This window comes from Dermacentor variabilis, chromosome 2 (genome assembly GCF_050947875.1).
Source record: "Dermacentor variabilis isolate Ectoservices chromosome 2, ASM5094787v1, whole genome shotgun sequence".
Taxonomy (NCBI): Eukaryota; Metazoa; Arthropoda; class Arachnida; order Ixodida; family Ixodidae; genus Dermacentor; species Dermacentor variabilis.
In genome coordinates, this window is record NC_134569.1 from 66515128 (window position 1) to 66541251 (window position 26124).

General features: G+C 42.3%; 1 protein-coding gene across 1 annotated transcript in view; it reads right to left on the bottom strand.

Annotated features, from left to right (window-relative positions):
- Positions 1-204: 204 nt before the first annotated feature.
- The window catches only part of LOC142572023 (polypeptide N-acetylgalactosaminyltransferase 1-like), a 54494-nt gene continuing 28574 nt past the window's right edge, over positions 205-26124 (bottom strand). Inside the window, exons 4-8 of the mRNA XM_075680818.1 lie at positions 18911-19238; positions 16577-16762; positions 12176-12310; positions 9886-9999; positions 205-7933 (exon numbers count right to left, since the gene is read on the bottom strand). Coding sequence (XP_075536933.1) covers positions 7613-7933; positions 9886-9999; positions 12176-12310; positions 16577-16762; positions 18911-19238 — 1084 coding nt within the window. The 3' untranslated portion in view covers positions 205-7612. The remainder of the gene's footprint in view (positions 7934-9885; positions 10000-12175; positions 12311-16576; positions 16763-18910; positions 19239-26124) is intronic.

The window sequence follows — 26124 nt, forward strand, 5'->3', positions numbered from 1 at the left end:
AGACGCCGCATTCTTTAGGTATGAGCCATTGGAACGAGTTACTTGAGGCTTTCGCAAGCAGCCAAACATGTGGAAAGCTGCTGGTATGTAGCTCAACAGCTACCAGTTCCACCAGCTTGGTTGCATGCAAACTGTGCTGGTTGCACAAGAGGAAGTGCACGATCAGAACACTGTACATTAGAAAGAGACAACTCGAGACACACGTAACAACGAAAAAGACAAAAAAGATTTAATTCTCAACTCCTTTCAAAATAGATGTCTATGTACACATTCTCTGTATGTATACACATGATGTGACAGCCACAATTACAGTAAAACAACATATCCCTAAGATTCAAGTTGCACACAGCATGTTTTGTACGCGAGTTGCATGTGCAGCAATGAGGCAGTGGAACGTCGACTTTGTATAGGAGCCTCCAGCAGGAACGAACACAGTGGCAGACATGCCATGGTTCGCCTAAACGGAAAAAGTTTAAACAAAACAGAACAGCACACTGCCTGGCCCCCGATCAGTCCAGATGCAAAATCGCATAAGTGATGAAATGCACGCCTAGAATAAGCGGACAGTGATCTACAGCCAAGTTGAGGCATGTTGATAGAGTGGGCTTATGTCCACAAGCAAGAAACATTTCACCAGAGGGCACAGGTTATAGGTGCCCCATTGAAAAGGTGGCAGACTAACAGAAAGCAAGCCACACTAGGCAGCTAGCATTGGTTGCCCTGATATCTGGCTTGTGATATCACTGTTAGTATATGGATACCTGAGACTATGAGCTATTAACAGCCAACCATTTTGTAGATCCCAGTTATACTGCACTAATATACGTCGAACCATGTTACAAAGAACATGCTATCATGAATTTGGTACAAGCAAGCCTTGGCACAAAAGGGAGAACTATCTGAATTGGCTCATTTGAAATGTAATCTTCAGTATGTAAGAGAAAGAGGCCACATATCATCTTCTACTGTGAACACTTTAAGTTGACACAGCCCTCTGTTTACATCAAGCATGCCAAGCCTTTGACTGAAAGGACATTGAATGGGTTTGTAATTGCAACAACTATTCCTGTAATATGTTGCTATGCCATTCACAGCCAAATATTATTACGCTGACACACAAAATGAAAACAGATAGCTGCATTAAGTACATTACCACCAGGTACACATTTAAAAAATATTACAAACGTTATTCTACAAACGTTATTCACGTGCTTTTGCTGACCGTTCTTAAAATTGTAGTTAGAGTGAATACCTTATTGCCAATTTCAGCAGAGTAACATTGATGTCAGGCTACACAATTTGTTGACACCCTGACAGACCCAAGGCAGACACAAATTTAAAATGTAGAGTGTCTCAAAGTATACAGAAAATCTTGTACACTGCGTGGGCCATACATCACTACCGCAGTCAGTAATTAACTGCTCATGCCTGTTAAATATACCTATTAGAAATCCTGGTTGAATGTTGTTAAGCAGCCCACTTTCAGTATACGACTTGCTCTCAACCCAGGAACTATTACCAATAAGCACACATGGCAGTCCATTGTCCCAAAGATGTTTTTGATTTTTACAACATGGTAAGCTGATGGCCTCAAAGGAATGCTTCTGAATCAATTTTTCGGAATGTCTTTTCACAAGCAAAAGTAATGGTACAAGCACAAGGTGGGCCTGTGAGCATGCATTAACACAGGTAACTACATATCCAAGCATAATGCTTTTGTGACATCAGCATCTTCAAACTGCTGCAGCAGTCATGCACTCCAGTACCACAACAGAAAAATAAAGAGAAAAAAAGACAGCTCTTACTGAAAATATTTTGGAGTAGCCAACATTATGGACAGCCCTCACCATGCATTTATCACAAGGAAACTTGAGTGCACGTGGCAAATGCACACAGTCATCTCTGTTAACGAATACACAGTTTGCATTCATTCTGCATCACTGTGACATAAGCAATCTGCTAAAATAAGATACCTTGGTTAATGTGCCACAACACTGTACCTGATGCAACTGCTTATGTAAATAGTGGACTGCAACACTCAGTTCATAAACAAGCAACAGGGCGACACTACATTTTTACAATGTCACATGAAACAACCGGTAGCCCCGGCTTTCACACTTCTACAATTTCAAGAGTATGTTAGGGTGTGCTACAATTTCATTACGCTTGCACCTTTATCAGGTGCGGCAGCACACAAGATGGCAAGAACTCCTTAAGGAGTGAATGAAAAAATATCAATGCCATAAGACCCTTTTCATTCTTGCTACACACATTTATTATTTTTTGTAAAGCTTTCATCTCATCTTAGTTCCTAATTTTGCAAGGCTATATTGAAGTAAGTCTAGCATCCAAATTAGGTGAGTTGGAAGCAAAGTTTTTTACAACACTTTTCCACCAGCGCACATGGCAGTGAACACCCTACAAAAGCTTTTCACATATGCACTGCCAGCAAGGATTGCTACAAAGTGTTGCTCGTGCATTATAATCCTGCCTAATGCCATCTTCACAGGTCCGGAATTAAGGTGTAGGTCATGAATGATAGTAAAATGCCAGAGTGCCTAATACTAGCAATAGAATTTACACACCTGATACAACTTAATAGGACTTCGTGACCAAACCATGTTACCATAGGCTAATATAACAACATCAAATCCACGCCCTACATACAAAGCATGTTCCAGGCAGTCAGCATGACACTTTCTTGTGAGCCAGTGACTTCCTGTCAAAGTGTTTCTTTTCATGTTCATGTGCACACAGCTGTGGATGGCATTCCTACCATTTGGATAACACAACTGACAAACTAAATACTTAAATAGAATTGTTGTGTGCCACACATCATTGAGGCAACAGCATACAACTGCATGCCTCTAATCAAAGTTCAAAAACCATCCTAATACAGCAGTGAAGATTTACCCAAATGCCTTATTCAACTTGCCTTAAGAACTGCTGCTTTTGCATAGTGGAAGTATAATTAAATATGCATAGCCGACACAGTTCTATAGTTGGATACAACTTAAGAAGGCAGGAGAGGCCCCGCTCAGTTGACTGAAGTGTCTCAGCAACTGAAGAAATAGTCCCGCTGACGCGACTCAGCCCAGTTCGAAGCACGGGCTGCTATGTTCTTTGTCAGCAGGGTCACCAGCTGTCCAGCTCATGACATCAATCTAGATGCGCAGCCATTGATGAAGGCTCGTGTGCATCTGCCTTTGATGGGCAAACGCCGCTGTCTTCTGAAGTTGTACCCAACTGTAGTTATAACCCCAATACAGAATGCCTCTAGAAATTAAACTTATGCTGTCAGATACTGCTTCCTGAAGCACTAGAGTGCATGCTACAGTAAACTAAACAGATCTTCTTGGAGGTGTGATGGAAGTTTTCATAACTGTACACACAGTGGCCTGTATAAAATACACACACTACTTATGGAGCAGGTATTGTCCCTGCCAACAGAACCATAATGCAACAATGCAAGGATACCTTATGGAATGCAAAAATGGAATTAGCACTAGTGCGCCAAAATAGAAAAAAAGGAGGAAAAAGGAAGGATGAAGATGTGCAACTGATACATGGACATTGCAAAAGAGTAAATACATGCAAAGTATAGCAAGGGTTGAGCATCTTTAGTTTAAACTGAACAAAGAATACGAATTTTCTTTCTGGAGTTCAATTGTAACCCAAAAGAATATGTAAAAGCAAATTTACCCCAAGAGCCAAGACAGTAAATGGCATGCAGGTGTGAGCCAACATAAACCCCGAAGCAGGGACCTTGACGAGGTCAATGTCATGCGTCAGCCCTGTCACCCCTGTCACCCAAGCGATTTTTACTTTTTTTTATTATTTGCCTCCATTTCGGCTCTTGCTGCAATGGAAATGGGAAGCAGGGCACGGCAAAGGGGGGGGGAGGGGGGGTACAAGTGGTGGATAAACTGGGAAAAATCACTGATGGTAACGTAGGGTGGTATCTACCTAGTTATCATTTTCCGTGGTATTTGTTGCAGCTCTGTGCTCACATAATGATACAAATAGTCTCGTTCTATTTAAGGTCAATTATCTAGCACACTACTACCGCTCTTCATTTCTGCATAGTCATACTGCTGTATAGCATTGTGTCCCTGCTAGACTGCTTATCAAAAACTTAGTTAACTGCAACCAATACACACAACAACAGTGCTGAAGACTTGGATCTGCAGTCCTTCAGCACATTTCAGTGTCAATACATATTACAATGAACAATACATGAGTCAATACAATGAACCACACATTCACCTGGTAAGCTGGTAACTGGTAGATGCAAAAAATTATTAAATTAAAGCCAGATGCAAAAAGTTATTACAAAAAATACAACTGAAGTAAGCACCCAAAAAATTATGCCAAATTTTCAGGAATTAGTATAGTGTATAGTAAGCATAGTGTACGAGTGCTGGAGCATACTATTGTGGAAACAGTGAAAAATTATCAAAATCTGGTTTATATATTTTTGACTAATGAATTAAATCATCTGTCTGGCAAAACACAGTACAATATGGGAATGGTTCCTGTTAAATATGATTTTCATGTTTTGATTTCATTATAGTTGAGAAAATGTTATGACTGCATATTCTGGAACCTTGTTCATGTTGACAGGCTAAACTAATCTCATAGTGCATTGCTATTTGTTTTATTCTCAAGGCACTAAACAGGAGTTTTTGATAAGCAGTTACTTTTGATGAAGGCAGACTATTTCATAAAGTTGTAATCCCCAGTTCAATAGTTACAACCAAGGGATCCTTCCACATCTCTTCTGTGAGTCAGATTTTTAAAAAAAAAAGGTGCCGAGGAGGACCATCAATAGTTTTGTAATGCACCACTGCAGCGGAAAATAACAGAAGTTTTTAAGACACCAAATACTGCCAATTTGTTCACGTTCATTACTTGTGTGCAAGCATGCCTGCAAAAAAAAAGCATGAATACGGACGTATCATGACCACAATTTCAAGCAGCCGTAATGCAGAAATATAATACAAAAATTTCTAAAGGCATAAAATGGAATCAGTAAGAATGCAAAGACAGGACAGTCTATTTTTACAAACAGTATATAGATTTAACGCTTCAGTAAGAGGTTCAACACATCTTGGTACAACAACAAACATGTTTAGAATGTTTTCACTACTATTCTTTAAATACATTATGTAAGAAGAGCAGCTGGCACACTTCTTAATGAATAACAGATCTATAAATAAGAGAAAGAAGTCAGTAACAGTAATGACTTTCTGTTAAGCAAAAGTGTTCCACCTTTGTACAAAATTAAATGCCCCATGTTTTTTTTTTCCTACCAGCACGTTACGACACCTCCTAGAGGATGCTGCCACCACTGGACACAGCATTAGCATACACCTGCTGGCAAAAAAAAAAGTTAGAATTTTCACCAGTGTTACAACATTCCCACACAATGAACAAGCTGAAGCAAATGAATATAAAGCGTTCTTTGAGGGAACAACCTTCGCAACCCTGAACAGTGCACCGAAATAAGATTCATTAGGCTAACACAACCTAGGTGCACTTGGTGCTTCTTCAATGTGCCATCATTCCCAAGTCCACAATCGATCTGATGCCCTCCTCAACTGTTCAAACCAGCAGTTGCCATAGTGCAAGGCAACAAGTAACGTAAATCTGAAGTCCTAAACTAATGACTCAGTGCTAAGCACAAGTATAGCATGCTATTTCAATTCAAACAACTTAGGACTGCTTTCAAGAGATGGCATGCTCCTTTCGCTGCAATGAGGCACTTTGTTTTGCAGCATCAAAGCTACGAATTAGCGTTGCTTTTGCTTTGCAAGTCATGATCTCAAATAACCAAGCAGAAGGATGCGTGTACATTCTGTATACACTGCCCATCATTCCATGTTTGCAACCTTCTTGGGCTTTTGTATATAGACATTCATAAATATAGTGAGCCTTTCTCATGAGCTTTGTCACTTAACTCTCACGCACAGGGCAGACACAGGCTTTCATTCATGTAATGAGCTCTTATGTGCCTCGCGTCTCATGTCAATCTATCCAAACCAGAAGCATCTAGTATTTACAGCACCACAGCGCAAGATGGGGTGAAAAGTGCACTAGTGGTTGCATCATTCAAGCAAACATTCCGGCATTTATGAATTGCTATAATGTACACGGCCATAGTCTGAAATAAGTTGGAACAAATCCAGCAGTGATTACTTTGACTCAGCCAATCTTCTGCACGGCAGGCTATGTAAGGATAAGAATAGAACAGAACTCATCGACACCAAATGGTAACAAAGTTGGTGCTTGTGCCGTTTGGTTTTATTCCTCATCTATGAGTCATTCGTTCTGCACAGAAGTAGTTGTGAATTACCAATAAGCCCCTCTCTACATCTCATAAGGGTTAATTTGGACCCAGGTTATTGGTTTTCCAAACTTAATCAACTAGTTTCTCCAGTACTCTGCAGGCAATCCCTACATGCAAGGAACACACATTTGCAATTCTCCCAAGCATCCACAGTGTAAAGAAAGTGAACAATTCTTGGCAGAACATCGAGCAAGACAACAGCAGACTGCAGGCATATGCATGCACGCACAAAGAGCTATTCCACGGAAGACAGAAATTTCATGTTAGTACGTGCAGCACAACGATGGTAACAACCTTCTCTGCCTCATTTAACAAGCACAGCCTGAAAACTTTCACAAGGCCAAGCCTGGCCAAGGAAGTACACAGTAACAAACACTTTAGCTTTGTAGGCATTGATCCAGTCACTTGAATATATGTATAGTGCATAGGAACGGCTGGACGCTGTAGACCAACAGCATTCAATTATTGTCACCAACAAAAGCGCTGCCTTAATTCATGTAGCCATTGTTGTAAAACATCAAGAATGAGAATTTACTTTGCTGAGAATGAGAATTAAGAGCTCCCATAATAGTATTTTCTACTGATGCAGGCACCAGTGAGTCTTGATGATTATGAATAATAACTCCAACAGCAAAGAGAAAAACAAAGTACAAACTTGACACAAAATCTGAATTGCTTCCCACGTTAAAGCAGCAACAAACTTCATTGTTGCAGCTATCCATGCCCTTAGGACATGAACAGCACATCACAGTAATATAGATGAACTCCTTTCACTCAACAAGCAAAACACTTGGAACACACTACCATCTATACGTTACCTGCTTAGAAAGCAAAAGGACACACATTTTCGATGTCCTCCAAGACTATATAGGTTCATAAAACAAATGCCTGTTACATACGAGGAAAAAAAGAGAAAGAAAAAAAGTTGTCATTCAGAACAACAGCACATGACTTCAATTACTGAAACAAGTTGCTTGCATGGCCACCATGTTTTGGGAAGTGCTCATCAGCACCTCTTTACCCCCCAAAATACAAAAAACACTCCTCCCAAGCAACAAGTCTAAGCTCGTAACAAATGTCACCGCCAACTATACTTACATGAATGCTGTTTCAAATTAAGTGTCACTGTCACAGAAATACTCAGTCTCCCCAAGAAAAACCAGTCTGGGAAGGTGTGGACGTTATCAATGAATGGACAGAGATGCACACAAGTCCACAGACCGCATGTGCACACGCGCTTGAACAATACGGGTGCATGAGTGCTTAGACCTTGTGCAGAACGTCCACTTGTGGGCGGGCATAGTGCAGGAACCACCAGACTTGGTTGTGGCCGCCAGTGCACGGCTTGGCGAGCACAGCGTCCATTTCTGTGGCAGCCGCCTCGATGCACAGCCCCGTTTGCCGGTGTTTCAGTGGGCCACCACGCGTGTGGTCCCAACGCTGCCGCTCCTCGGACTCAGCGCCTTCACCGCATGGGGCCATCATGACCTTGCGGGCAGCCTTGTCAGCTTTGTCCGGCTGGCTGGACAGCTCAGCACAGCTGTCTTCTTTGCGGATCTCATGTTTCCACGTGTATGACACCAGCTGCACGTGAAATGACCAAAGAAATAATGCCTATGCTTTACTCATTCTCAAGTCTGTTCATTCACAGATTCATTTGTCTAAGCAAGAAATATAAAGAGAATACAATAACACACAAAAAAAAAGCAATTATGATAGGCATGAAAGAAGTATAATGCTGTCAGACCTGGTGAAAAAAATTGTCAGTCAAGTGGCTCAATTAGTTAATATAGGTACATAGACTTACAAGCCCTTGTATTGAAACCTTGGGTTAGAGAAGCGAGGTGGGGATGCTGCGTTTACTTTTTTAATAACACATTAATATATAACAATCCTACTGCTAGTTCTTTATTCAGATGTAGTGAAAGCTATTATTAAAATCGAAGCAGTACCTTATATGTAGGCACAGTCCTTACAGAAGGACCCTGATGTAAGTTAACGGGGGTCATAGTTACGTGAAAATACCTCTCCGACACATTGGCTAGATTTAAATAAAATTGAGAAGGCACTTTTGCACCATTATTAAAAGCCTCTTGATCAAATCAAGGGTTAATATTCGAGAAGTTATGCATGGTAAAAGCATTAGGTCACAAAGTGTGCTCGTGAACACTATCATTTAGAAAACAAAAGGGTGGGTTGCAATGTTTTTACCTTAGAGAGTTTAATATGAGTCCAGTGTGTGTAACTACGAAGTCAAATATTTCTATATCACATAATGTTTACAAAGGAAACAATATTTTATATGATACCACCTGTCTCAGTCTTCCACCGCACTTCAAGAATATCCTTATTTTATTATTTAAAAAAACTCAAATATTAAAATCTGAGTGCACAATTGGATTCTGGAACAAATATTGACATATTAAACAGCCTAAAATTAAGTAAACCATCTGTAGTATGGAAAACAACAATAAATTTCCATACTACATAGGGGATGCTCGTCATCGCAGTGATTGTTACCATGACAACGAAGATGGGCATTACTATGGAAGAAGGAAAAAGATAGGACAGGGCATTAGGTCATGCAGCCAGCCTTGACAAGTGAACGCTCCGTGACGCCAGTCCCTTTGCTCAGTGCATTGCTCAGTGTCGGCCCAACACGTGACCCCTTGTGTCGAGATCACAGAGCAAGAATTGAGACTTGCCGAGATGTTTGGTGCCCAGTAGTTGGTTCTTCATTCTAGGGGTGCGCACTTGGCCGGCAGCCGCTCGGCTTCTGTGCTTAATATCTCTGCTTACATTATACCTGTATCTCTGATCACGTGTTGGGACGACACTCTTGGCTTCAATCGCATTGCACAATGCTCCCTCCTATCTTTTTTCCTTTCTCCATAGCATGTACCCTCTTCTGATCATGCATCACCACGGTAATCGAGACCAACGTTGATGTCAAGGTGATGCTGAGGCTATAACCGAAGGGACCTAATGGCCACATTAAGTCAGTCAATGGAAGCGCAAGAATACTCCCAACCCAGCTCATGCCGCTTTGAACTCTGTACATGCTTTGAAACTCTGTACAAATTCACTTGTTCACAAAATCTGCGCACCAGCACCAGACATGCCTGTCAGACCAGAAGAATGAATCACTGCGTACCACTCTCTTCTTTCGTGAAAATCACAAGTAAGCCAGACATCAGTTTTCACATCCACAGCTGCAGCTGAGCTGAGCTGAACCTGAATAGCCGTGACAGGAGAGATGGCGAGCTCACACTAAAGGCCCTTACCAAGACCGTGTGGCCAGCAGAAGTTTATAATGGCCAAATTACGGATAACCTTTGACCGGACTTTGAAGTGCTCAAACTCACTATAAATCTAAGCCTCATTCTTAGGCTCCAATGAACAAGATGGAAAAACTGCTGCTACCCCTTGCCCATCCTGTCACATTATTCCAAAACCACCATTTGGCAACAGGAAGTAGATGATAATAAGGCTTCTACTCATAGCAGAACTCGCCATGACCATGTATGAGCACCCACCTGGTTACCGCCACTGTTTGTATCCTTGTGGCAAGGATAGATGCCGAGCGGTTCCGTGTTGTCATAGTTGTGACTCATGGAATCCAGACACATGCCGGTGTTTGGATTTCTTGCCTGGCAAAAAGCACGAAATATAAATGTTACACACCATTCCAAAGAATATATCTTACATTCACCGAACAATTAACGAGTGGAAGCATAGATGAGTGCTCAACTACAGCTAGAAGGTCTCTAGTCACAATGTTTCAGGTACACTCTTTTTCGGCTTCATGCCAACTGTCCATCATGAGTCACATGGACAGCAGAAGACATATGTGTGCTATGTCGGCATTAACTGAGGCAGCTCACACAGAAACATGGCTGCGACAACTCCACTAAATGTAGATTACAATTCTGCTGCCAGATTACAGACAAGCATAATAAGTGTAAAATGGTGGTCAACTTTAGCACAAACAAATCTTAAAGGAAAAAAGAAAACTGAAACAAACTGCTGGAAATCAGTAATTATTTTCTTTTTTGTTCATAAGCACTGTTTCAAAAGTTGCAAAACAAATCTTGCCCCGCAGGATTGTTGACATCTTAAAATATGAGGATCCTATGCACTGCGGGAATCGATATAAGCGAAGCCTTTTATACTGTTTGCTTTGATTGATGATAATTAGCGTTGATGCTGACGGTGAATGTGTAATTTTTTCAGAGTTTAGTCCAATACAAGAGTGGTGAGTTGATGCTAAATGTTACCTCATGTGCACATGCCACATGATGGAAGTCCAAGCAAGTTAGTCCCTGGCACTGACTTTCCTCTCTGCCAAGCTTCTGCCGTGTATATACACACTCTGCACCCACCCCCCCTTGCAGCAAGTTAGTAGAAATGTGAACGCTGCAGTTTCTGCAATGCTTTTGAGGGTGGCCATGGATAATTACAGCTGTCAAGAGGCTAATGTGGCAACACCCAGGGAGCTCCAGAGAGCATTGTGCACATGCCATACAATGGAAAGGTCCAAACAAGTTTCTGGCATCAACAGTCCTTTCTGCCAAGCTCCTGCCACATATATACATGCTCTGAACCACCCCCCGACGCTGTGGCATGCAAGACAACTGCTGCAGCAGCAGTGCAAAAGCCGAAGGAAGAGGCAAAGAAAACTTCACTTTAAAGGGCTGTGGGCCAATTAAAATATAAACGCTTAGTAATACACAGCTTTGAGAGGCTCTTTTATTATGGCAGTTCACTTCACACCCTATAAGAAAGCACAAAGTGTTTTGAGACCTTCCCTGGTGGCTCAGTGCTGGCTATGGATTTCTACTGCAGATCACAAGGTTGCTGCTTCAATTACTGGCAGTGGCAGCCACATTCCAAGGGGGGAAGATTGTAAAAATGCTCATATGTTCAGATTTCAGTGCATACTAAAGAAAAATCTATCAATTTATCAGAGATCGTGAAGGGGCAGCTTGCTGCACAAGCTGCCTCAACATGCAGGCACTGCTTGTACACTTGCTGCATACATGCAGGCGCCAAGTGAGAATGAGGCCCACCATGACCATGTCTCGCAGAAAGTGTGGCCAAGGTAACGCTCAGGTGATGCGCCACAGATATTGTATGAGAGGTGTTTTTGAAACACCCACACAAGCATGTTACTGGAAGGCTGGTGTAGTGATGGTCGAACTGCCAAAGCTGCAGCTGCCTTGAAGCAGTAGCATGGCTATTCTTTGTGGTCTTATCATTTACACAACACCCTCCTAACTACACAGCATTACAAAACCTCTATAAATAAAAAATCTAGGACCAAAGTTGAAAATGCTGTAAAAGAAATTGATACCTAACTATGGCTGTTCTATATTTAGTCCTTAAACAATGTAAGTTTTTCTTAAACAGAAGCGCAATCACAGACGAATCCTGTAGTATTAATTTCCGCAAATGTAAAATGTTATGTTATTTTTTTTTCTATTACATATTCAGACGTTTTTAGCTCTACCTACGCATCACACCTTCTGAATTGAACTCACACACAGTTGGCAATATAATTTGATCCGATTTAATTCAGACATTTAGTTATCCTATAAATAAATATGCAATGCTAGGCAAGGCTATATCGGCCTCTTGTTGCTCTTTTGCCAAATTTTCCTGTTAATGATAAACTGCAGAAGCATAAGAGGCGATAGGTAGCAAAGTACGTGTTTAGTTACAGTACTTGCTTCTTTCACAGCATGCAAGAACTAGGACACAGAAAAGCTGGCATCCCTCACTGAGTCCTCACATTGTGAAAAATGTACATAAAGAATCAATACTCACATTTCCAAAGGCAAACACTTTCTCACTGGGAACAAACTTGTTGGGGTACACATTGTCCAGGTACCACTTGAAAGACTTACACTGCAGTTTATTACGCAGTGCCTTGCGCTCTGAGATGTCGCCAAATGATATTTTCTGCAATAAAACGAACAACTTAAGGTTACTCATGCAGCAAGAAGACTAGAAAGCCCATTAACGCATACGTGTGGTATAATTATAACTGAAACAGCTTATACACAATAACAAGCAACAAAGCCATGAAAATATAATATAATAAAACAACTCCACTTACTGATCTATTCTGTAAACAGACAACGTTTGAAAGTCAAAGGAGATGCTAAAAGCTATATTAGCCTGACAGGCGCTTCTCTTCCAGACACAGTTCATCAGTCAGAAACATGACACTGATACAGCAAAAGATATGGACAGCAAAAATAAGAACAAGAACAAAGCTTATGTATTGTACTGACATTAGAAAAGAAGGTGACAATCGTCTACTATTTGCCATGCGTGAAACTGAAGTACTACTTGAAACGTATGTCGGGAATACATTAGGCTATTATGATGCATGCAGAATGCCAAACGATAACATATAGCATGCAAAGCATCTATACAACAAAGACCAATCAACTGTAACAGATGCCATTTTGAATTAGCAAAATTGAATTTCTTAACACATTCTTGGGTACTCTTCTGCTGAAATTAATCAATTGGTCAACATTATTTAAGAGGGAGGGAATTGCACATAACTAGCAACAGCCTTTTAGAAAGATCAAATGCAGCTCAAGTGAATGCACAGCTGATTCTGTGTGTCACCCACCTTAGTTCATGAAATCTTTATGCCACTTCTAACAAGTTCTTTCTCATAACATGGAACAAAAGGACAGTGTGCCTCTAGTGATAAATGTGCATTTGCATTTCAGTGCCAACATCTGTTTCAAGTTCCAATCTTTCCCATCAATAATATGAATTTCATGAAGGACCTTAATTCATATAAGTAGCACAGTCAACATGGGCAAAGAAGTCACATTAAAGTTCGACTGAGTTCAAACTGCAATAATATATTGGGCTGTGTAAAAAGCATGGTTACAGATATCACATATATACAGCAGCTCCCACCCAAAACATTGCACTTTAAATATGAGTCGCTGCATCATAAAAGGTTTGCAACAGTAGACAATATTGATACTGAAACTAAAAAGAAAAGTAACGTTGCCATTACCACTCGCATTGCACATGACTCATGAGGCACGACTCAGAGTGACGCCATGATGATGCATGACTCAGTATGCGCAGCTCCTCAGCATGACCTCAGAGATTAGTTACCCGTGGCCACGGCCCATGGCTCCCCCCAAGGTGTGCTGAAAAATCTGAGGTGATGTGCTGGGACTTGCATCATACCTGCTTGCATAAAAGTTTCCTACAATAATTACTTGAGGGAACTCTGGTGCTACGATTGTTCAGCCTTTATGGGAATGACAGTTAGTACATGTTTAGCACATGTGGTTTCCGTAGATGCTAGCGACACAGTTTCCTCTAGTAATTATTGTAAGAAACTCTCTGACACCCGCCAAACACCAGCTACCTGTCTCATCTGCTTAGGTGCTATTTAAAGGCTGCTAATAAGAAAATTAGAGAATTATCAGCCCTTCATCTTTTCCAAGAGTGTTTAAGTAGCGTATATAGTAGACTTCCATTAATTAGACTCCAGTCAATTCGATCCCGACCGAAGGTCTTGGCTGGTGCCCATGCATTTCTATGTACCCAAACTTTCGTTATTTTGATCCTAAAATGGGCCTTCGCCGGATAGTTTGAACTTCACCAGCCAGCATACATGCGCCTGACCCCTATATAGTGACCCGAACAGTGACCCCTTCAGTGCCAGCATCTGTCTCAGCAGAACTTAGGGGAATGCGTTGAACACACGTCATCTTCTGTCGACAATGCCCGTTTTCGGCCTGTCTTAGGAAGGTTTCCAAACAAGAACCATGGCTCCCAATGTCTGATTTCGGTATTTTCATCGACTGTAATATGCGCCTTTTATTATTTTTTCCTCACGAAAATTGGGCCGGAAACTGCCAACTCAGTCAGTCAGGAACAATACCGAAACCACCTTCGCGGCATTCGTGTGCTTTCCCGCATAACACATGTAATGCAGCAAAGCTTGCTTTAGACCGGTACAAAACATAACCATTTGCCTTTTTGTGTGTGTGTGCGTGCGTGCGTGTGCGTGTGAGTGTGCGTGCTAAAATATCAGGTACACATTAGATTTTTAATTTCTTTATAACAGCTTTAATATCCTTTCTACATTGTTTTGGTTTGGACACAAGCAGTGGGCGCACGTTTGATTCGAAGGCGTGTTAGAATAGGGAAAATACCGCCAAATTAATCAGCGGTGTGTCATGGCCTTTTTTCTGCATCTTGTTTATTTCGATTCGTTTCGTCGGTACAGTCAGGCTCGAATTAACGGAAATCGACTGTACACCAACCTCATTTAGTAGCAATTTATTCATAGTAAAATTTCGTTGCTATTAGCTTTTAAACAACAAATAGGCACCTCATTTTTCTGAGAGATTGCGTGTGAGTTTTAGTCGTTTACTTGCCAATTTTACAAAAGTGGAAGATAGGAAACCTGATTTTTATATTTCCTTTCTCAGTATACCGCATTTCGTAATTTTTGTTTTCACATGTTCACTAGTGCTTGTGGAAAACAGCAATTCTAACTTTTATCATCATCCCATTTAGAAGCTTTGGATAAATGTTTGCAAACAGGCATAGTTTGGTTTCCATCACTGCCACACGTTTGTTGCATTAATTCACAGGAAATTATAATTGCAAAGCAGAACTAAAATATCAGCAGATACTTGGTGATATTACTTGACAGAAAAATAAAGAAATAAATACACTCTACTTTTCAGCTTTGAGAGTGTTATGTTAATGTTCTTTTCTTTTTGGTACATTGGCATTGGACTGTAGCAAAAATAGTATAGACCGGCGCCAACACTTGGCTGGATGATTTCGCTGGATTCCCTGTCTGACCAGGGATTACGAGCGATGGGTACTACTGTACGTGAGATGAGAACCGGTGGTTTCCCGCTGAAGAGCACGAAAGACGTCGGAAAAGAGGGAAGTGCGCCCCATCACACACTACATGTTTGACGGGATGGTCTGTACATGCAGATGGAACAGCAGAGTGGTAGTCACCGTTTCCTCAAGCCACCTCAGCCCATGAGCCTGTCTCGACTGCAAAACGCTTCTCACGATGCTCCAACAAAAAATATACATTCGTCAACCATATTTGATCAAAAATTACTACAAGGGCATGGGGGAATAAATGTTGTGAGCCATCTAATTGGCAGCTGTTAACCAAGACTGAAGAAAAAAGTGGAGGTGGAACCTTTTCAGCAATAGTGTGAACATGGCTGTCGTCGGAAGATGGCTCCTTCAATGCGATCTTCACAAGTGAAATGATGCACATAGCTTTCTTGATAGGACGTTGCCATGTTCTTGCTGCACCTGACTGACCATGTGACCTAGGCCTTGGATTCATCCCAGAAGCATGGATAGGAAGACTGATGTTCACTAGATCATCTCAGCAACACAAGGAAGGTGCGCAGAGTGCAAGAAAAATACGATCAATGTGTGTCAGCAGTGCAAAACGCAGCTGCACAAGAAATGTTTTGTAGCTTACCATGGCTTGTGAAGTGCTCACTGCCATACAGACAACACGATGAAAGAACAAATTTTGTCAAGCATTGCTATGATTATACTCTTCAAAGGCCCTGTAGGTAGCTAAACACTAGTCTTGAGTTAACAAGAATAAGCAATCACCATTTTACGGTCAATGAAAGTTGTTCCAGGCAACATTTGCATTTTGTATATGGGATATGCCAATGTTTCAGAAATGGAACATGCAAAAGAATATGCTTACTCATCATAAATGTGGCTATATATTTTATGACAGCTAATTTAGAATATCTATGCTAATTATAAACCCCAGTTTCAATTTTCTGATTACTGCTTTATAATGCAGTGTTTAAAAGGCTAGGCATGTGATGAAATCAAGCACATCCGGTTAGAGATCTACACGTCACTTACAATCAGGAACAACTAACTGACTATGGAGATTATTATCGGATGTAATTTGACAATATATGTGCCATGCGATTATAACTTGCATTAGCTTATTAAAAAAATATTTGTGTGGAAAGAGTTTCAAAGCTTATCACATTACAACAGCTTACAATTGTAATCACCAGAACTTTCCGAGGTTCCGAGGTATAGAACATTTAATTCTAGGCACGGACTTACATTAAGAAGCCCGTTGATTTTTTTAGCATAGTATAGTTGGTAAAACATCCTTTTATTTGAATCGATAGCATCATTTGCTATATTACATACCCTGAGCTCTGGACGGTTCTGGTAGAAGTAGTACTTGTAGTTGTCCATCCACACTTCAGCAAGCCGGGCTGTGTTGATTCCGTGCGTGTCCTTGTTGCTTGGAAATTTGTAAGGGTGGTAGTCGCGGAAAATGTGTCCCACGTGAGAGCATGGAGCTATCACCAAGGAGCCACCGCACATCCAGATCTGGAAACAATGTTCATTTCCAATAAATAAACACATTCGAGTGCAACAATAGTATATGTGCTAAGGTATTTCCTCAAAGCAGTCCTTTGGAACTCTGCAGATGAGTACATTACAAAACTAGAGTCTAAGAAAGCTAGATTACACAGTGCAGCATTCTTGGGTTCTGGAAGCATTTAGATCAATGTATACTTGATGCAACCGCAGTGATTTTATGTACTTTTCTTTTCACACTTCTTAATGGTGTGAAAAGTCAAGCCACGTATGTGGATTATGTTTATGGAATTGCAAAGAGGCCAGTCTTAGCATGGGCAGAGGCTCAACCTGCTTGGAAGAATGTAAGAAGTCGGTAGTGACACCACTTCGAGAATCCTGTATCAGCTTCCCACCACATAGATTCATAGATTTTTAACAATGTTTGGCAGCACTTTCACCAGCGCTGATACTGACAATCTTTCTGCACTGAAAATTGACAAATACTCAACTTTGCAATGTTTAATGGCTTTTCTTGCATGAAAATGGCTCAAACTGGTGACATGGGGACAAAGTACAGTGTAATTGGCGACATGGACAGAACAACTGGAGTGCAAACATTTAAATGTGCAAGTATGGAATTCATTTCTTCCATTAAAATAATCAATTCTTTCCCGTGACAGATGAGCCGAATAGTTTCAGAAGAACATTGTACTACCTGAAAATGCTTTAGTGTCCCCTTTAGAGGGACACTAAAGAGAGCCATCAAATGAGTTTATAGACTGATAGAGTAGACTTTCAAAAATTAATTATCGTTAATTTTAAAGTAGGCAGTTTATTATTTCAAGAGAAAATTAGGGTCAAAGATCCATTGTTTCTAAATTTCGTAACCACATATCAGCGCTGGTATGTCAGCATGACGTCATATTTCAAATAATTTTTTCGTAGTTGGGTCATTCTGGCTCATCGAAGGTTCTTGAAACTTGCTAAGTTCAGTCTTTGTATCTTTTTTAATACAGTGTGGCCCACCTTTAAAGATCAAAGTGGAACTGGACTTTAATACACAATGTCGAAATCCATAACAGTGCGGCAAGACAGAGTTTATGGCAGGTGATGCCTCCCACTCACAGCAAGCAAAAAAAGAGTTGTGATGCTTGTTTGGTGTGCAGCCCAATGTGAGAACACCTACTTATGCACATAATTGTGGAGAAGGAGGCAGCATGCCTGCTGAAGAGGCATAAAAATGATGAGAAGAAGGGCTTATGCATTGAACTCCAGTGCTCATAGAACTCGAAAGAATGCCCCATAATGCTTTAAAAGGCCCCTCACCGCGACTGGCAATTTTGAGCTGACAAGTGCAGAGCATACATGCATGATAACGATTGTGTCTGCAAAGTATAACATCACTATGTGCCCCGGAAAGGTCTAAAATTTCAAACCGAATGCCATTTTCCCTTCTCCTCGCAGCCACCGTGCTCCACACCACAGGATGACCTACACCTGCTAATGTGCCTACGTACACATGTTTGTGCTGCGACGTCGCTCATGGTGACATATGACTTCAAAAATTATTCAATGCAACATCTGTTATTTGTGTAACATGTTGCTCGAATAGATGAATTAAAGCTTAGAGAAAAAATAAAACACACAAACTGAATGTCTGTGTTTTTGCTTTACTTCACACCACAGCAAGAGAGATGTACTTCCGTTTAGTGTGCTTCTTCCCACGTCTTGCAGTCACACATGCAGACATCGTAACTATGTCATTTTCTACCATGTTCCAGCGCAAGATCATGCTTTGTGATCCACTTGTGTGCCTCATTATTCATGTAGCACTGACTTATACCGCTTGTCAGGTGTCCTCGTGCACAGTGCACAAAATGAGACACTCACAACAGCTCGTGCGCGATGCCATCAGTGGAAGTGCACTGCGCCGCAGAAAAGTGACGTGAAACAAAAAGTGAAAGCGGGGCACATGACGTATGCACCACACGAACCTCAGCCATTATTCAGCCGATCCAAAAATTTTATGCTGCACAACGCTCCGTAGAGGACATGCAACAACTTCTAGCGTGTAACCAAAGTCTCCTGTGTGGCCTGGTAAGGGGCCCTTTAAGGTTCCCAAGATTTCAGTTAGTGAATTCTTGCAAATTTCATTGTTAAGCTCTTTCAACTCACACGGAATGACATCTCCAAGTTCTCGCCTCCCCAGCCTTCCATCTCACTGTCGTAAGAGCCGCTCTCCCAGAAGTACTTGCGGTCAATGGCAAACAGGCCACCAGCCATGGTGGGCGAACGCATGGGGTCTGCTTTGCTCTTGCGTGCCTTCCTCCAGGCCTCAGGCGTGTTTATCCAGATGAACTCGCCCTTCCAGTTGAAGCCACCAATCTGATAGAAGTCTGAGCTGGTACCCATGTACTGAAGTGTCTTGTCATCAATTACATCAATGATGGGGCACACCACTGTCGTACGATCTTTCTTTATCAGCTCTACCATGGGCTCCAGCCTGCATATGGAAGGAATATGAAATGTTAAAAATTTTAATTGCTCTGTGCTTGTATGTATGGCAAAAATTATTACTAATTCATTCTTAGCACTCGAAAATTATTTCATATTTGTTTTGTTGGGGCTGCAATCCCAGGTTGAAATGCAAATACTCTTCTGAATGTTTTGCACAATCCTCTTGTCCAACCAACTCGTGATGCTGGTAAAACGCAATCTGGATTGGGCAGAACATCTAGAAAACATTCACACTTACATCGCAAAATGGCGGTTCTGCCTCAGAGTCATCTATACACCATTAAGCCTTCCGAAGCATGGAATACTACGATAGCATTTGCTCATGACAGCAGCTTAGTGCTCTTATTGAGGACTGCAACACTGTAAAAACAGGCAATTTGCTGTTTGAGACGAAAGAGCCCATAACTGAAGAATTATGGCATGTGCAAGACAATGTACAAGAAAATGTCTAGAATAAAAGGTTACTTAGGCCTTTGAATTATTTTTATGCTGTGAGCCACACATTTCAAAGGAAACATCCGCGATGCATGATGCTGCAACCAAATAAATAAACTTTCCGTGTTTGGCATATTGTCAAGCATGCCCTCCAACAGTCAGTGCAACCATGTGGATATTGTTTGTAAGGGAGTTAAAGGTGCCCTGAAACACTTTTCTAGCTGATCATAGAATGACATCACTGTTAAATTATGTTGCCTCAATAATCTCCTGCCACAAAAATTTTTCGAATCAGTGAAGCACAAACGAATTAGACGTAGTTATCGGCTTGACGAACGACTTTCATTTCTACTAGCTTGCTCGAAGCTACACAGGGGCATGGCAAGGGAACAATGCCCCACTGGCCTTGTCCAAAGGTTGAATGCCTCAGCTCCTGGCAGAATGGCTAGTAACAGGACCCCTCGGCCCCGCCGTGGTATCTATGCTAAGCTTTTAATCTCAGAGACTACACGCAACAGATGCAGCAGCGTACAACCGTTGTGCGTAGACCAGCAGTGCAAAAACGAAATGTTTTTTCTGTTGTTTTGAGATCACACACATATATATTTTTAATTTATTTAAATGAAATGAGCAATTATTGTATTACTGAGAATATTCTCACAATCATGAAATTCATCAATAGCTGTTGGTGGGTCCAGCTGCTTGCAATGACACTGCGTGATGACATGCGAAGGAAAGAGGAAATGATTTTTCACTGCTTTCAATGAGAGATTGTAAATTCCATGCTGCATCCACTGCAATTAACCTCATTAATTGCATCATTAACAGATTGGCAACATTTTCTTACCATGTTCAACAAGTGTTTCAGGGCCCCTTAAGAAAGCTTGAAATAAAATTCCAGCAGAATCCATCTCACTATGATTGTTAACATTAATGCAATTAGCATTCAAGCTATGTAGCTACAAACTGTATTGTTGAAGAAACCTTTATTTACAATCTGTGTTGGGGAAGTAGGCTAAGAATGTTAACTGCATTAATACAAGCACGCACCACAGTGCTACCACAGAGAATGGATCGTACACCTTCGGATACCATAAAGAAAGCTTCACTAAACACGGCCTTTGAACCACAGCCAGTTCTGTCCAAATGACACTGGAGAACTTTGTTCACGACATCCAACTTCAAGTGAACTACAGTGTGCTTGCACAGGCATCTACTTCAGCTGTGAAACATTTATTTATTGTCAGGAAGAAGAACGGGCGTCCTCGCTTTTATCAGTAAAACATGCACCTGTGGAGTGCACTCACAACAATTGAAGGGCGCTGTAAAGGCAGCTAGGTACCGGCAGACCGAAGAGGGCCTGAAGTATCCAAGAAATGCTAATCGCATTAAAAGATGCAAATGCAGAAGGCACAGTTGAAAATTATACATATGAACTCTGTGTCGTCTGTCTCACCTTTATCAAGTTATCTTTGTTGATTTCCTAATGAAACCATTGGACAAGTCTGGGGATCTTACTTTTTATTATTTACATTTACTTCATGATAGTTCAATACGTGAGTAATTCAAATTAAAGTAAATATTCTGGTTGACCCACTATGTTCCCTATGCATTTTGAATCCTCTTACTTGTAAATAAACAAACAGGTAGGTATTTTAGCTAATTCAAGCTTTCTGGCCACCCAAGATGTAAAAACGCAGCTGAATATAGCTGCTTTGCACAAACAGTAAAGGCATACTGCCCACCTTTGATACTCAGTCACTCTATACATTGATATGTGCTAATAAGAAATGGCACCACTTACGTGGTGCCATTTCCCGTGAACACAACCAGGCAGAGCATATGTCAATTTCCTATACATGAATTCATATATCTGTTCAGACACAGCCAGGTGTGTCTGTCTAAAAATATATAGTAAGCAATAATTTTGCATCGGATGTCCAAACCAAGACAATCTCCAGCAGTAATGTTGTAGCTCCCAGCACCGAAGAGAATAAAAGGACAATAATGTTCATCAGGGAACAAAGCATTTCGTTCCAACCAACAACATCCTCAAGAATGCACATCAAAACTGCAAGCCCAGTGGAAAGAACCATAAATGGAAACTCAAGATTTTAATGATTCACATCAATCCACAAAATAGTCACAATTACAAAGTCATTCACCATGACCACCCGGCTCCCTATTACACACAGGCCATGTTACTTTTGCCAAGAGGCAAGCTTTACCACCGTGAGGGGCACAGTGTTGCACCTCTCTCATTAAACTATTATGAATGTGCCCAACACATTCTTTCTTATTTTTTCTTGGTATATTTATTTACTAGTGCCCAATGTTCACATATGCATGGCCAAGACAAACTACCACAAGGCCAGTAGTGAGCCCATTAGAAAATGCGAATCTTAAGAACACTAATGCAGCAGAAGACACTGCAAGCTTTTTTCCAATAAAGCCCAAGCATGGCAACAAACATTTGCATGGCTAGTACTGAAACAAACCAAATGCTGTGAATGTTGACCTTTCTAAGCGTACACCATCTCTTTCTGAATGGCAAGAAATTTTACAAGCCCTTCCAGCATACATTTTACAGAATTAATAGCAGCGGCATTTGTGCAGAGGCCTCCACAGGCAATGCTGTAGCAGACTAAGGTGGCATTGTGCACATTGCAAAGTTGCTCTTGCGAATGCAGTGATGGCCACCGTGAGAACCTATTGCTGTCGAAGTAAATGAGGTTAGAGTCAGAGGAATTACCAAAGACAGCCAATTTTCAGTCGTGCTTGTGTTGTGCTCCTTTCTCGTCCATTTTTCAAGTCGTCATGTGGTTACAAGGTGAAAGCCTACCAACCAGAATTTTGAATTTTGCAGTAAGACCACAGTGCTTAGGTCATCATTGTGACACTACAGATTTCACAATGTCTGAGCATATTTCAAACAGAACAAACAAATGCCTTATTACTTTTTGCGTAGGAGAAGCCTAGAAGGTCTACCAGATAAAGACACACACTTTGTTCATATATGTATTTATTATTATTATTATTATTATTATTATTATTATTATTATTATTATTATTATTATTATTATTATTATTATTATTATTAGAGCAAATGGCATTCTTTGGCTCTTTCAGCCGTTTTCGTGGTAGTTCGGACTTGGAGGCGGGAAGGCGTGGAAATGCGCTGTCGGGCAACCAAGTTGCGAAGAGGGGCGAAAGAATGGGAGGGAAGGGGCCTCATGCGTGAGCTTTCGCGTACGAGAAGGAGGGGGGGGGGGTGCACTGTCGCTTGTTAGCTTGCTTGCTCGTTCGTATATTTTTTTTCTTCTTGTTATCGTTAAAGTCGATGTGGGAATGTTAGCATGGTGTCAACATCACTACATTTCATTATTCCCTCTCTGGCGCACCAAACCTCTGTTTATGGTGACATTAAAGTATTCACAAGTCCAGAAGTGCGATCAGCCAGTTCGGCCTTAACATGAAAAACAAACCACCACTTCAAGTCCTCCCATATGTGTCTCGTCATCTCTTCACTTCGATTTCTTTTGTTTTGTTTTTTTCTGCTGGTAGAACGTCGCATAAACAAAAACCAACTAACCAAAGTTTTCAGCCTTACTGCCTTTAATAATTTTCGAGTTACACATTCATAAATCATTAGACAAGTTATACGCGCACGCATAAACCGGCCCGGCTCGCGCATGGGGTACGCCGACGAGTTGAGGCCTACCGGACTGGCCCGGAAAGATGCTTTTAGAGCGACGAGGAGGTGAGGAACACGAGCCGCGCTCGCCGCTCTTCGAATTCCGGTCGTGCTCGTAATGCTGGACGGCAGTGGAGGAGAACGGCTGTCAAGACCAAAAGATAACAAGAAAAGGACCGTCCGCTAGTGCGGTGTGCTCTTGAAAACCATCGGCGAGCCTGTTCGCGCTTTCTGCTTTTGTTGGAACAAAAACAAAATGGGGCCGTAATGAGCAACGGCCGGCAAATCGAGAAACCGGCGAAGAAGCAGAAGGCGGAGCAAGGAAAGCGAGAAATGTGGCCCGCGGCGGCGGCTCCGCAGCTTTCCTGTCCCCGCGCTGCTGCCCTCCTTCCACGCCATACGCACTTCTCGTCACGTCGCGGTTTTCCGGACCGACGCTCACGGCATTCCCCGACGTGTATCGCTGGCTCGCCCGGCTCGGCGGAATCTCGCTTCCCAAATTGCGCTCAACGAGCGGCACTTAAACCGCTCGTACTCCTTGCTCAATTCCTAATCTGCGCTTCCGAGGCCCCCCTTCCCTGTTCGAGCGCCGTTTGCACCGCACCACCATCGAGTCGCTCCATGCAGTTGCGTGGTTGGAGCGGTCGTGATCACACGAGCTTTACGAGCAGCTTAGAGCCCCTGCGCCCTCTCCCGGCTCTGATCGTGGCTCTACAAGGAGCCTTTGACAACCACGTCTCGACTCGCGGCTTGTCGCCAGCATGATGCCCTCGAATTGCTGCTTGCCGCATAAATGGCCGTGCGTCAGCAAGAACCACTGCGGCCACGACTCCGCCTCTCCGAATGGCTCCAAGAAAGATCACGTACCGCTCTCTTCCGCCTTCAAGGAGCTCAAGGTGGCAGCAAACACCATAGCTAAAAAAACGTTTGCTCCTTTGGGCCTTTTTTCCCACAAGCAATATTAGTGCCTTACATTTCTTTATAACCGCACGCCGCATACTCCCAAATCACGGACGGCATATCAGCGTGACACGCCGCTTTTGACAGGAAAGTATAGCGAGCGCAGAGTGTAAAGAGAAACGCAGTGTACGTAAGATATAGATGACGATTACTGCTTAGGGACAAGATATTTAAATCCCAATGGGCTTAAGCTTTTTAGAGAGCGGTGGTATCAGACGGCCGGCAGCGATTTTATCACGTGTTCGCTCGCCATTCACAAAAAGACAATCACACCCCTTAGGGGCTTATCTTGTCCCCCAAAAATAATCGTAATCAATATTGCGTACACTGTGCTCGCTACTTTCCTGTCAGAAACTCTATACCACGCTAATACGCGCATGCTGTTCGTTACTTTCAAGTTCCGGGAACGCATGAAATCGCGCAAAAAGAAATTAAATTATGGGGTTTTACGCACCAAAACCACTTTCTGATTATGAGGCACGCCGTAGTGGAAGACTCCGGAAATGTCAATTACCTGGGGTTCTTTAACGTGCACCTAAATCTAAGTACAGGGGTGCTTTCGCATTTCGCCCCCATCGAAATGCGGCCGCCGTGGCCGGGATACGATCCCGTGACCTTGTGCTCAGCAGCCTAACACCATAGCCACTGAGCAATTACGGTGGGTTGAAATCGCGCACGAACGACGGCGATTATTGCTTGGGAGACAATATATGTCCCAAAGGGCGCAAATTTTTCTTAGAATGTTGACTACAGTATCTCTCGATCGCGGCGTCAGGACTCTCGGGGCACAACGTCGACGGCGTGAATGACTGAGTCAATTTCCACGTCCCGGAGACGTTCCGGGGTAACAGTGAACACAGCAGCGTTGGCCTCTCTACTAATTTCGTCTATTAAGAGTACCGTTAACACGCGACTTTGCACTCATCAACAGTAAGGCGTAACAGCAGAGCCACCGCAACGGCCCAGTGCGACATCATGTGCAAGCCGAGGAGGCGCCGACTTATCTTGCGCTGTTACTGCAGAACCATATATCTGCATGTCAACGTGTCGTAACTCGCCGTTCCACAGTCGCCGCTCACTTAAGATTCCTTGCGCAAGAATATGTTAGTATAATGTTAGCAGTCTAAAGCTCATTCTGATGGCAGTGTTCGTAATCCGAAAGTAAAACGGTCATTCGCTCGGGGATCTGATTCGCAGAAATGACGAGTGCACATTTCAGGAGACGGCGCACCTCCTGTGCCGCACACACCTCCCGGAGCGAGGCCAAGCCCCGGTCAATATCATCCAAAAGGAACGATGTTGGGCCTAAACATCGACGTATTTTCAAAACAAACGGAGAAAGAATGGCCGTTATCGCGAGAGTGCCTCAATCTGACGCTGGATTTCCGCCGACGAAATGGGGCTGCGCGGTATTGGTGTTCCGCGCGCGTCCATCGGCTCCGTTTTTATGTATACCAGGGTTCACATCCCCATCCCGACGTCTCTCATACCCCAGGCCACTGCGCTGTGTGACCTAAGATAGGTATCACATATCGTTGTTTTCTACTATCATCCACCGAGAGATGAAGCAAGAGGTCACACCGACATAGCCTCGCGCGCTCTGTACCCGGCACCTACAGCGGTGAAGCGCGGCCTACAATGCAGTCCAAGAAAAGGAAGTACGTCCCCGCCAGAATATATAGCGGAGCGGACAAGACTCTTGTTGAATTATACGGTATACGATGGACACGTGCATTAAAAGGTCGGCACACAAAAACTTTTTTTTTAAAAGTAAGGTTGAATC